At 40.9% G+C, this 13,746-nt stretch overlaps 1 protein-coding gene across 2 annotated transcripts in view; it reads right to left on the bottom strand.

The window, feature by feature from the left end:
- The window catches only part of ANKAR (ankyrin and armadillo repeat containing), a 47,179-nt gene that overhangs the window by 13,741 nt on the left and 19,692 nt on the right, over positions 1–13,746 (bottom strand). For both annotated transcript variants that reach the window (XM_034786488.1, XM_034786487.1), the window contains 8 exons: positions 12,444–12,685; positions 12,097–12,250; positions 11,843–12,004; positions 8,342–8,448; positions 6,684–6,806; positions 4,476–4,634; positions 3,648–3,765; positions 1,995–2,104 (listed from right to left, as the gene is read on the bottom strand). In XM_034786488.1, coding sequence (XP_034642379.1) covers positions 1,995–2,104; positions 3,648–3,765; positions 4,476–4,634; positions 6,684–6,806; positions 8,342–8,448; positions 11,843–12,004; positions 12,097–12,250; positions 12,444–12,685 — 1,175 coding nt within the window. The remainder of the gene's footprint in view (positions 1–1,994; positions 2,105–3,647; positions 3,766–4,475; positions 4,635–6,683; positions 6,807–8,341; positions 8,449–11,842; positions 12,005–12,096; positions 12,251–12,443; positions 12,686–13,746) is intronic.

Here is a 13,746-nt window from a genome sequence, read left to right as displayed (position 1 = left end):
TCCTCCAACCCCAGCATGGGCGGAGCCACCGGGTCCGGGGCCCACCCCTCCGAGGTCACGGCCCCGACCCGGAAGTATAAAAGCCCGCCGGGAGAGCTCAGTAAGGCCCAGACCGCCAGAGAGAGCAGACGTCCCGGGCCGAGCTCCTGCTTGGGAGACAACTGCAGGACGCGAGCCACCTGCTACCCCCCCCATGCTGGTCGAGCCTACCTCTCGCCAGGTACACCGAGGAGGACTGGCCCAGCCTGTCCCGGACCCGCTACCCCAAGGAGGACTGGCCACGCCTGCCCCGTGCCAGCCACCCCGAGGAGGACTGGCCAAGCCTGCCCCGGACCAGCTACCCCGAGGAGGAGCCAAGCCTGCCCCGTGCCAGCTACTCTGGGGGAGAGCTGCTGGACCGGCCCCCAAGCCCCGCACCCGAGGAACCAATGCTGCTGGACTGGCCCGAACCCGGCATCGCCAACGAGGTAGGCCCCGAGGGGGAACACGGAAGTAGCCCGGGGGTAGCTGACCCCGGTCAGGCTACAGAGGCCTGTGAGCCGATGTCAGTGTGTTTCGGTCAGGATACCCCACTGACCGGCAGCGGCAGTAACTGCTGCTAGGGCCCCGGGCTGGAACGCAGTGGAGTGGGTGGGCCTGCGTTCCCCCCTGCCACCCCGTTCATGGGTGGCAGGCTTCCCCTCACCCAATGCTTTAGGTGTAGGACCCTGGGCTTACCTTAACTGCTTGTCTGCTCAGCCCCTGCATCCAAGGGCCTGAGCTGTGACTGTTTGTGCCCTACCCTGCCCCAGGGCCTGGGCTCCTTAACTGCTTGTCTGCTCAGCCCCTGCACCAGAGGGCCTGAGCTCCTTAACTGCTTGTTTGCCCAACCCCTGCCCCAAAGGGCTTGAGCTGTGACTGTTTGTGCCCCGCCCTGATCCAGGGCCGGGGCCTGCTTAAACTGCTGATTAGCGCTCAGCCCTGCCTAAGGGCCTGAGCTCCCCGAACTGCCGGCCGCTCAGCCCCCGCGTAAAGGGACCTGAGCTTTAATTGTCTGCGCTATAGTGAGCCAGTGTGGCACCCCTCCGTCTCGGAGGGTAGAGCCCTGGCGCGACTCTATTACAAGCTGATATAGGGCAATTTGTTCAGCAGAGTGATGTAAGCTTCGTTATGATTGCATCATCCATGACTTCTAGGAATAGCATGATACAATTCATATCCTGTATGATGCAGTACCAGCTTCAGATTGCATCATTCATTGTTTTGCCTAAAAAGCAAGTACTGTCCAAACCCAGTCATAGATTTATTCATAGATCCAGTCAAAGATGTATTTTAGTCATTTCTGGTTTAAATTGAGATCCCTTCCCTTTATAACTCACTTATCCGCTGCCATTCCCAAGTCAAGGGTCGTATATACTGACCCAATAGCATATCTTGAAAACTAGAGCCAATCAACAATTTTAAGCATCATTTTCGTTCTCAGTGAGCCAGAATTAGTAAAGTTTGACTTCATTTATTTCAGAAGCATTTTGGCTGTAGAGCAGTGTTAACTTGGAGTTGGGGGGGGGGGGTGTCTTCCTTATCTCAATCTTGTTTCTTATTTCTCCTGACTTCTGTTCACTGCTAACTACTTCACATACATCTCAGAATAGTGGTAGATACTACTATTATAAAGGAAATTATCAGGTAAGAAATTTACCATTCATGATCAGGATTTAAGAATTTAACAAACATACACTGAAACCTTTGGGGGAAATCCTGGCCCCACTGAAGTCAGTGGAAATTTTGCCATTGATTTCAATGGGGCCAGGATCTTTGTCTTACACAGTTATTTTATTTTTAATGTGGCTTTTTGGTTGTTTAGTGAGGTTTTATAAAATATTTCTATTACTACATATAAAGCTAACATTCATCAGCTAATTTTTCAAACAAATAGATCTAATTAATAAAGAAGAAAAATAAATTTAAAACCACAACATGAACATTTTATTTTGGGGAGATGGGAGAAATTTTACCTCTTCTTTATCTGAGTACAAATGATAACAAAGACGTTTGATAGTTCCTAGTTCAGTAATTGCTTCTGGAACACCTGCTCTTGTATGAGCCAGGCTAGCCAATAACTTCCCTACAAATTAATTAGACACTGGAATTACACATCATATAATGTCAAACATATTATCAGTTTGCTCACTTCTAGTCTCCTGCATAATCTTAATGAAATTCTTTGTTTTTTTCAAAATGTGTTTAAATATTATCACGGAAGTCGTCACACCCACAGTCTTTTGTCTTCTGCCATTATTTCTACGGTGATATTCTCAATACGTTTTTTATATCTATTGCATCTAAAATGTTGATTTCTGCCTCCAAGAAATTTGCTTTTGTAAGAGGAATCATTTTAAAATACTGTAGCAGTATTTTATTAAATTCATCTCCTTTATCGTCTTTGAGCAAAATCTTGAAATCCTTCTTCAGTTTTTACTCATATATTACCAAAGGAAAACTCTCATTGATGTCTATATGAATTTTGCCTGAGCAAGAATTGAATAAAAATGGAGGGCCAGATTATAAAGCTACAGTTTGCCCAGGGTAAGGGGCAGCATGTAACCTGTGCTGCCCTAGAAACAGATGAGGGACTAAATTGTGTCTCAGAGTCACAATTCAGTCCCTGGGTCCTACCTTGTTAGAGGGGGGAAAGTAATCTGCCAAATCTTTTTTCCTAACGCAGATTAGTTCTCCCTCTACATTAGTTTAATTATGGTAGGCAGACCATAGTGGGGCATGGGAGTGGGAGTAAAAGCCCTGCAGAGGCAGCTGCTCCTCCCTCCCTCATGCTGTAAGCAGACCAAGAGATGCCTTATGTCAGGGGTGGGCAAACTTTTTGGCCCAAGGGCCACATCGGGGTTGCGAAACTGTATGGAGGGCTGGGTAGAGAAGGCTGTGCCTCCCCAAACAGCCTGGTGCCCACCCCATTCCCGCCCCCCGACTGTCCCCCTCAGAACCCGTGACCCATCCAACACCCCCTGCTCCTTGTCCCCTGACCACCCCCTCCTGGGACCCCCACCCCAACCGTTCCCCAGGACCCCACCCCCTATCCAATTCCCCCGCTCCCTGTCCCAACTGCCCTGACCCCTATCCATGCCCCCACTCCCTTACAGCCCCCCCGGACTCCCACGCCCATCCAACCGCCCCCGCTCTCTGTCCCGACTGCCCCCGGGACCACTGCCCCTTATCCAGCCCCCGCCCCCTTACCATGCTGCTCAAAGCAGCAGGAGCTCACTGCCCGGCCGGAGCCAGCCACGCCGTCCGCGCTGCCCGACAGGAGCGGCAGGTCAGAGCGCTAGTGGCGCAGTGCTCTGAGACTCCGGGGGAAGAGGGGCAGCTAGGGAGGTGGTGGGGGAGGGGGCTGGCCTCCTCGACCGGGAACTCAGGGGCCGGGCAGGACGGTCCCGCGGGCCGTAGTTTGCCCACCTCTGCCTTATGTCCTCTTATTCCTTTGTGCAGGCATTTTGGAAGAGCCAATCTCCTGACCTGAGTCTGCCATCTAATATTAAACAGTAAGTTTCACTATCCTACTGTTCAATATCTCATTTTGGAGAAACAACAGTATTTTATGGAAATGCTTAACTTTATATTGCTATGAGTTTTTGCTCATCTTCTATAATTCTTACCTGTTAGAACAAGAGTAGCTGTCATTTCAGAATTTAGTAGTTCAACTAAAATAGTAACACCTCTTGCAGACAAAGTAACTTGGTCCACATCCACTATGACTCTGGCTAAAACAACAATCTGAAATCAAAGGCAGACAATTTTTAAAAGATACAGATTGTTTAAGTAGGTTTCTTCTGTTTCCTTTTTTCTTCACTTATTAATAAAAAATCACTTATTGTGTATAGTGCTGTACGTTTACAAGACACTTTCAACCCTATCATTTGCACTTTGGACCTTTGCCTATTGGCAGAAAAAGGCACAACCTAGACATGTCAGTGCAATACAAGCAATTTTATTCATATAACTCATACATCTTCAGGTGTTACAGACTTTTCCACCACTCTACACATTTGTTGGTTTGTTAAAATAATCTTGATACGATGGTTACTCTTTTCTTATGCTAAATTAAAAACACATAGGGAAAAAACCTGCGCTCCTTAATCAGACAGAATTCCCATTGATTTTTGTCTGAGTAAAGATACAGGATCAAGTCTATAGCCAACATTTTCTTCTACCATCAAAAACAGTCCCAAGTTCTGATTATTTTTGAAATAGTTCATGATGGAGACTTGCAGAGAAGACTAGGATCTTTAGAATCTGTAATGTAATTTACACATTTTATAAGTGTTACTATATTCGGCCATTTAAGCTCTTTGAAAAGGGCTTTATATTAATATTTTTGTGTAAAAATCAGTTCTATCAGTTATACTAATAACCATAACATTACACATAGGCCCAAAATGTATAATCTGTTTTGTGTGTTATGAGTAAAAGCCCTATTCCTATACCTGAAATGCAGCCATTGCTTTATCTGTCTCAATTTCTGATCGTAGAAAAGGTTCAAATGTAGACATCATAATTGCGCCGGTCTCCAATATCAGGAACTGTTGGACAGGATTGTTGTATGCAAAAAGGGCTAAAGCATATCCAGCTCGTAAACAAATATCCTTAAAAAAAAAAAAAAAATACAAAACCACACAGAAACATGCAAGCTCTGAAGTTTTCATACTATCTAAAAATTAAAGAATAAAATACTGTATTCTTTGATATGTTAAAATAATTACCAACCCCATCCTCATATTTTTCATCTTTGTTTTTATTGATTTTCATATAAATATTGCAGGCCAAACCCTCAGAGACTAGATAACAATAAGAATGACCCTCATCACACTGACACTTCTCTTTAACCAAAAAAAAAAACCCCAATCAAGAACAAAAGAAAAAAAAATCCCTCCTGAAACAGACAGAACAAAAAATGAAATAAATAAAATTTAAAAAAACAAACCCTATCCCTGCAGATTTTCCTGAAGTGTCCCTGACGTGTCAGAGGCTCTATACAGTCCACTAAGGACTTCACTATTGCTTTTGATTTTACATGGCAGTATTTCAGACACTATGGTGAGGGGCAGCAGTGTAAAACATAAGGTAGATGATGTACAGCACAAACTGTGTGATTCAGCTAGACTCTACAGCTGCAGAGGTCTGTTTGTCCCCAGAATGAGAAAGAACACATGCAGAGGCACCCATATGGCTGTCTAGTGTCCCTCACCCCAACTACCAGAAGCTGGAAGATGCTATTGGGAAGGTACTGAGCATGTGCTAAGCCTCCCCAAATCCACTGCAGAATACAAGCCTCTGTGGCTGACAGCTGAGAAGACTGGATGGATGTAGCAATGAAGCCCAACAGTGATTTTGCAGCTCACTGCTTTCAAATGGAAGTGAGAGTCTGGGAGCAAAGTAAAGGACCCTCAGCCTAAAGAAATCCCTCTCTCTGGTGATAGGGGCAAGAGGAACATGCACATACTCTGAATCTTGCTAACTCCCAACCAATATAATTAACCTTGCTTTTTGTCCTGTGTTAATGGGGACCCAATCCTGATCTCCCTCTGCCCCCTGCAGTAGCAACAATAAAAGGTTTACTGATGCGTGAAGTGACATCCACAACTCCAATGAAGGGGGAAAGGAGCATCAAGATCCATAAAGCTCAGCTCTCAATGGCATGAGCTCTAGTCCCACCTTCTATTCATGGAGTGGGTGCCGATCCCCTCCAACATCCTTCCACATCAGGCACAATTGTCCTCAGGAATGATTAGCACTTCCAGAGGATGTGTGCATGATGGAAAGGACTACCAAGTCACTTACACATATTCTGGGTTTAAGGTTTGACCCTGTTTGCAGTAGTCAGTAGCTTCTTCCTAAACTGAGGATCTTGTGGTCATGAATTTAGCGTGTGCCTTGATTCTGAACAATATATTAGTTTTGAAATTGTGATAGCATTTATACCATTAATGCTGCTGCAACTGTACTTCAGCCTATCATATACATTTTTAATTTCAAAACTGTATGTCCAAATCTAAATAAAACTATAGAACTTATTAAATAATTATACTGTTACCCCTTTTGACTCAAGCTGGTAGCCAACAATTTGGGGTCTTTGTAAGCTGTTCTAGTTAGGGGGAGAAATTTGTGATGGAGTTGGAGTTTTTCTCTGATGCAATTTTGTTTATTTACAAAGAATGTACTGTTTCCCTGAACACACGAGGACCCAATAATATGAGACTGTTTCCTTACTCACACGCTCAAGCTTCTTTTAGCCAGCACAAGGCCCAAAAGTCTTCTCTCTAGGATTCTGTCAGGGACACACACCGACCTGGACCAGACTATGTCTGCAGCTTCCTTCTCCATATGCCTTTGTTTTGGGTGGGGACTGCTATAAATGAGCTTAACTGTTTCTTACAGCTATCAAATTAAGAGCAGCTGTTACACCCACTGGCTTCAGTAAGGTTTAACTCAACCCATAAGAATATTTAAAAAATAGTTATATTAAAAGGACACACTTTTGATGTGTGTGTCTGACATGTGAAGTCCATACAGTAAACATTTGGAGCTATAGTATAGTAAATTTGGTATGCCATATTTGGCTTATGGTGACACTATAACAGTAATATAGAATACTTTTCCCTAAATTAATACTGCTACTTTACCAAGTACAGTACCTTATCAGGTGCATTAAGAAGTTCAAGAACATCACTATAATCGAAACCTTCCTCCTCTTGTAACACAGTCTGTAAATTACTGTTCCTTAAAACAATGCAAGCCAAGGAATATGCAACTTCAACCTAAATATATATTGTAAAGAAAAATGCAGATATTATATACTTACATTTTGCAGAGCAAATTCATGGCATATTTTATTTAATAAGCAACAAATCAGTTTATACTAGAAAACTAAGTATGTAGGAAAACTCACTTGAACAAAATATAATTGAGGCCAAGACTTAGTAGGTTTAAAAAAAAAAGATTCAATATTTATATGGATAATGGAAACATCCACATTTATACTAGATGAAATTTACAAAATATATTATTTTTAAGGGATATAAACCTTCATGCCATAAGCCAGGCACTGAATTAAAGGTGTTAAGAAAAAGCTTCCTGTATGGTCAGGTTACTTCTTAATTGCCCTCTTCAGAGTTTCTTGCATCTTCCTTTAAAGCATACTGGTCTGCTGATTGACCTCTGGTCTGGATCAGTATGTGAATTCCTATGTTCCTGACCTCAAATCATGATCAGCTTGTGCCTTGAAGTGAGAACTGATTGCTCTTGTAATTTATATACCATAAACAAATGGTATTTTGTCCATTACACTACAAGGTCTTTGGTTAATTGGTTTATTTATGTAGTTTAAATTATACCTATACTTTAGGATTAGAGAGACAAGATGACCCACTTGTCATTCTTGTTCTTTGAAGACAGAAGTAACACTCACATGCAGAGCCATGCTTCTGTATGACCAGATTCACACGTTTTTCAGCCAATCCTCACTACAGCTTTAATGTCTCAAAAAACAGATTTAAAGCATTCTGAGCCTGGTCATTCCAAGCGTCATATTCGAAGGAATGAAGACTCCAGAATTGTGGATATATTATACTTCTACTTACTGCACCTTTAGAGAAGCAAAGTATTCACATGCTCTCATAGGAGGAGGGATAACTCAGTGGTTTGAGCATCGGCCTGCTAAACCCAGAGTGGTGAGTTCAATCCTTGAGGGGCCATTTAGGGATCTGGAGCAAAAATCTGTCTGGGGATTGATCCTGCTTTGAGCAGCGGGTTGGACTAGATGACCTTCTGAGGTCCCTTTTAACCCTGATATTCTATGATTCTATGACCAGCAGGTAGGTTTGGTCCCATATGCCTCACTGTGCACTGAAGATGTGCCAGCATATCAAACTGTCTTATGTTATTCCCTGCATAAAAAACACACTCAAAAGGAATGTTATGAATTAGCAGAGGGAAGTTCACTATTCATGAACAATTAGCTCATTAGAAAAAACAATTTACTCAAGATAAATCCACAGGGAAAAACAGAATCCTTACAGCACATCTTTTAAGTTTTAAATTACTTTTATGATTGCCTTCATACACTTAAAAGTAAGCAGTTTTTTAGGCATAGTTTGCAATTATTCATCAGTAGCTGGCTTTTGAAGTGTCTTGTTAAGGAGGGATAGTATTATTTAATTTTGTTTTCTCATGCTCTAAGCTGCAAAAAGATGGCAAGAAGTGTTCTCAGAAAGTTCAGTTCAGAATATTTTTCAGCCACAGAACATGCTCACACATACATACAAACCCCCTCACACACACCATTATTCCACACCTTTATCTGAAGAGAATTATGATTTTTAAGCAGGTGAACCAGTATTGGTAAGGCCTGTTCGTCCACTATGTTTTCCTGGCTGACTGGATTGTTTGTATGAGCCACACCTGTAAGAGTCCACATGTCAGATGTATCCCGTGTAAGACATTTGTGCAAGAGAAAAACAGAAAGCATAAAGAAAAATTGTCCAGTTTATACCTAATTGTGGCAGATTACGTAAGAATAACAGTACTATACTCTTTTCACTTGAAATAACTAAGTATTAGAGCTGATCCAGGTGTTTTATCTTTATGTACAAGGACCGTGTGTACATAAAGGTATGCCTGGCTTCTGTTGCTGACAGCTTCCTAGAAAAAGATATATGGAGGGAAGGACGGTAAATATGGAGTAAATTCAGAGAAGCCCAGCAGATGGTGAATTTTCATTAACATGTTTCCAAACATAAAGTCTTGGAGACTGTAATAAGCACTAATTATCCCAAAGGTTGGCTGCCTGCGGGTATTTCTAGTTATAGAGAAACTGGAGAACCACTTTGCCAAAAAGTCCACCCTATGCTAAATAATAGTGCTGACTAAATCTAAGTAATGATTTCCAAATACATGCACAGACATTTAAAATTCCAGAGACTTAACTAAAAGCCAGGGCCGGCTCCAGGCACCAGCTTCTCAAGCAGGTGCTTGGGGCGGCCGCTCTGGAGAGGGGCGGCACGTCCAGGTATTCGGCGGCAATTCGGCGGACGGTCTCTCACTCCGCCTGGGAGTGAAGGACCTCCCGCCGAATTGCCACTGCAGATTGCGATCGCGGCTTTTTTGTTTTGTTTTGGCTGCTTGGGGCGGCCAAAACCCTGGAGCCAGCCCTGCTGAAAGCTGCCTTAGGTGTCACTTTTACTCTTAGCAATTGAACATAAATATTTTCTAGAATGATTACCTCTGCTTCCTTGTAATTGGGTACAATGCACTTGACTATTTCAGATTCACCATTTAGTATGGTTTAGCCAGCTGATCTAACCTCATATGTCAAGAAGAGACAGGACAGAGAGCTTATTTTAAAAGGACAAATACATTTTGCCAAATCTGAAGACTCATTTCAAATCTGTTCTAAAAACATGTTATTTTTGGGATGAATGTACGTTAGGGGGAAAGGAAATGATCTGATCTGGTTTACATTAAATTTCAAGAAAATCAGAGTAAGGAATTTGGGATGAAAATACTGAAAATACCTTATTTTTATGAAATACCAAAAAGAGTTTAGACAAGAAGGTTTCGAGAGCTTGTTAATTTTCCTGCTGTACACGATGACAACAAAAATGTCCTCTTCAAACTTCGGGGTTTGAAGTTGGGGAGGAATGCTGGTACTCTCCAAACAAGTAGTAGATGCAACATTCACATTTCCAGCATCTCCCCTGTTAGTCGCATCCACTTTCTCATGCCTCTCTCATAGAAATAGCATTAGAATGTGAATGACATGGCTCTCTATGGTTGTCAGGTCAATCATCCAGCGTGACAATTAATTTGGTGGACATGTAATACACTGCTGTAAAAAACATTTTGCTTTAAAGGAAAACAGCCACAAAAAGTACAAAACCCAAGAGTGGTTTTGTGCCTTTTTTCTTCTTTATGATATACCAAAAAAGTCCTGAAAGAGAGGCAATTCCCGTGGCAAAAAAGTATTTTCCCCCTTTTGCTTTTTACATCGCAATTCAGGTTTTGAGCACCTCAGAAAATTCTATGGATATTGGAGAATTAGTAGGTTTTTACATCAGAGCAATTGTACAAGTAAAACTTGAGTAACTGAAATAGGAAGTGATTTTTATTTAAACTTTTTAAGATACTGGTTTTTGGCTTGGGGCTTTTTTTTTTGTTAACAACAATTTAAATATGAAAGAAAATATGCCTTTATTAAGGATTCAACACCTTCATTTAAGGGCTGTGAAAGCACTCAATCCACATATTTAGGTCATCAAAGTCTTCCAACAAAAACAGGCATGACAAGACTTGACATTTCTGATATTTTGAGGATGAAAATGAGAAAAAAAAACGTTCAGGCCTTTTTTTATACACCATAAGGAAATAAGTTGGCATAAAATTAATATTTTTATTTTTATAATACCCCCAAGTCAGATTGCAGTCCCAAAAGAATTTACATTCTTAATTTTTAGATGTGGCTTAACAAATAAGGGTAATAAAAAAACAGCCAGCCAGGATATGACAAGAATTACAGAAACAGGAACGCACAGATAGTCAGAGAACAAGACCAACAGCTAAAAGATTTCATATTGCAAAGTTCATGTACATATTCATCAAGGAGTAACCAGCTCCATGTACTAGAACCTTTCTACATGAAATTCATGAGACAATGCAGCACACACGTTTTTTCCTCTTTCACTGGGCTGGCTGTTATCAGTGCCTTTTTTAGTGCAAGATCAGCCTATTAGGATACACTGTATTTTAAAACCCATGGCAACAAGTCTCGGAGCCCAGGTCTACAGACTCTGGCTCACAGGGCTCATGATACGCTATTACAAAAAAAAGTGTAGACATTCGGGCTCAGGCTGGAGCTGGGGGCAGGTTTCAGTGCCCAGGCTACAATGTCTACACTGCTGTTTTTAGCATTGTAGCACGAGCCCGGGTTTTTAGACTTGGACTCGGAGACTCGCTGCCATGGATTTTAAAAACTGCAATGCAGATGTACCCCAAGTCTTGTCATGGCACTGCTTGACAAACTCAGCAATGGCTTACTTGTTAGGTCATTCCATCACCCAGTCATAGACCAAGGTACTCTAAATCACACAGAATTCAGCTTAACTATCTCCCCAGATGGTCCCCACAACCCAGACAGCTGGAAGCAGCATGCTCATAAGAAGCTTCTTCTGAAACATACTGATAGAGAAGCCAATTATGGGATAATAACAATGCTAGAAAAGTAGCTGATAGTGACAAAATTACCACAGATTAAGACAATGGTTTGTGCAGGGAAATTTCTATAGTAAAGTGCCAACTGGAAACTTTTATCCCAGATAGTAGATTAGAAAGTACACCTAAGCAGTGGCACTGGGGGATTGAGAAGATTATTTTCACTGTTGGGCTGCTACACCAAAACTATTTGTCTACATTGGCACTGCAGTGGTGGAAATTGGCAAGGGGAAGGACCACATGGTGTTTAGCTGTGGCATTTTAATCACATACACATTACTGAAAGCAATTTTGTGTGTTACATTTCATAGGCATGCTAGGGGCTCCAAACTGTGGTTACCATGACAAAATTATGTAATGTACACAAAGCTTTAATGTACGAATAAAGTAAGAATTTTGTTCATGGCAAATGATTTTTCCTTATATTGAAAAGTTATATTTCAATTCTATCTATATTTAATACTAAATAAAATATTTTCTTCTTTCATTGATATTGTTTCAAACTGGTTTGCATTTTTCCCATTCAAAACCACTTAAGGTTTTTTTTTTTTTTTTTTAACAAACTTAAAACATAAGAAATTCTACAAACCAATACAAATGGTTCCCAGAGCTCGGATGACACTCAGGAGCGTGCCCTCTGCTATCTTTGTGCTTCTCAACAATCGAACCAAAGGACCAATTCCATTTCCTTCACATATTTGATTTTGATGAAGTTTACTATCTTTGCTAAGAGCTATGACTGCTTCACCTCCTTCCAAAACAAAGCAAAAATGTATGTTTAAAAACCTCCAATAAACTTCCAATATTTTGCAAATTTATGCAAAACAAACAACAAAATCTTACCAACATACTGCATTTTATCAGATGGTGACAAGAGCATATCAATAATAAAGTTGTACCCAATCTGTTCTGCCATAAGCTTTTGCTGCTTCAGTGTTTGTCCTGCCAGTGCCCACAAAGTTGTAGCACCTTGTTCCTTAACTGTCAAGTGAAACGCCTGAAAGTTTGAAAAAAACAAAAGTTTTTCCTTCACTAGCAGAATTTTAAGTCTTACACATTTAAAAAACTATTTACTCCATGATATTAAGGGTTTTCCAATTATTCCAAGTAACAGCCTATTTTACGCTTTTTTCTAATGAACAAATTGATTTAAGACTTTAGAAAAATAAAAATGTGAAATAAATTCTTGCCTTCAAGAGCTTTAAAAGATATTTTGTTGCTGATTTTTCCAGAAACAGTTTCTGTATATGCATGTTGTTATCCGATAGTGCTTCTATAGCCATAGCACCTTTCACCTGCACAGTGATTTTCCTTCCCCGGAGAAGTTCAACCAGAGGACCAATTGCATCTGCATTTGCAATGGCATCCTGTATCTTCTCATTCCCCCGAGCAAGTTCTGCAAGAGCTGCTGAAGATACAGCCTGTAGCACATCTTTAAATGCATAAAGTATTAGTCAAACAGTGATAAGAATCAACAAAATTCTCTCTTTTTTTATTAGAAGATTTTATTTCAGATTAGGAGTAATTGTGTTTCAGAGAGGTATTAGGGCTAATACACTTGTAGCATACTGATACAGATAGCTAAAATGCTGACTAAACATTTAGTCATTTCTGACTTCTGGATATTCTTCAAATTTAAATCCTAAGGCTACGATTGTCAGATGCCCAAAAAATGTCATCCACATCACTAATGTGGCCCTGTGAACTTTAATGTTGGTTAAACTTGGTGGTTGCACAAAGCAGTACTGTCTTGATTTTATGGAAATCTTGCAAGAAGAAAATATTTTTACAGGTCAAGAACATGGGAGATTAGGTAGAACACTTCTTGTAATCTTTTTGCAGATAAATTATTAACCTTAATATTTCATGAATATTGTATTATCACCCATGTATAAATTGTACATATAGGACTTGTTCTCATATACTTTGGGTTGTTATAAATGAAAACCAAAGTATGAAAAAGAAAAAATAGTGAGTAAAATTCTACACCGATGCAACTCCATTCAAATCAATTAAGTTGCACAGGGTAGAATTGAGCACAGAATTTCCCCTGCCAATCTACCCTCCTATGTCTTTTTCTTTCAGGGTCTGCAAATTATTCTGTATTAAAGCCTGATTTGTAAACAAATTTACCCAGTCTGAAGGCAATTTTAAAGTAACTTGCATGGAAATATTGTGAAAAACTTGTCTAAGTAGCAAAACATTAACATGGGCAACAAGGGCCTGATTCAAAGCCCACTGAAGTCAATAGGATTTTTTTAACTGACTCCAGTGGCTTTGGATCGGACCCTACAACAATCAAGCAAAAATAGGTACTCCTGAGGAAATTCTGCACCACTGTGCACATGCATAATTAATGAGTCATATTTTTATTTTTTTGCTTAGAAAAAAGCTTCTACCGGAAAGTTGCTGCAGTTCCACCTTTTTCCCACCAGAGGGCGCTGTGGTTATAGAACAGAGCAGCAGCTTCTGGCCAGCTAGGGAAGAGAAAGA

This window comes from Trachemys scripta, chromosome 11 (assembly GCF_013100865.1).
Source record: "Trachemys scripta elegans isolate TJP31775 chromosome 11, CAS_Tse_1.0, whole genome shotgun sequence".
Lineage (NCBI taxonomy): Eukaryota > Metazoa > Chordata > Testudines > Emydidae > Trachemys > Trachemys scripta.
The sequence above is the reverse complement of the archived record's forward strand: the minus strand, read 5'-3'. Positions and strand labels throughout refer to the sequence as shown.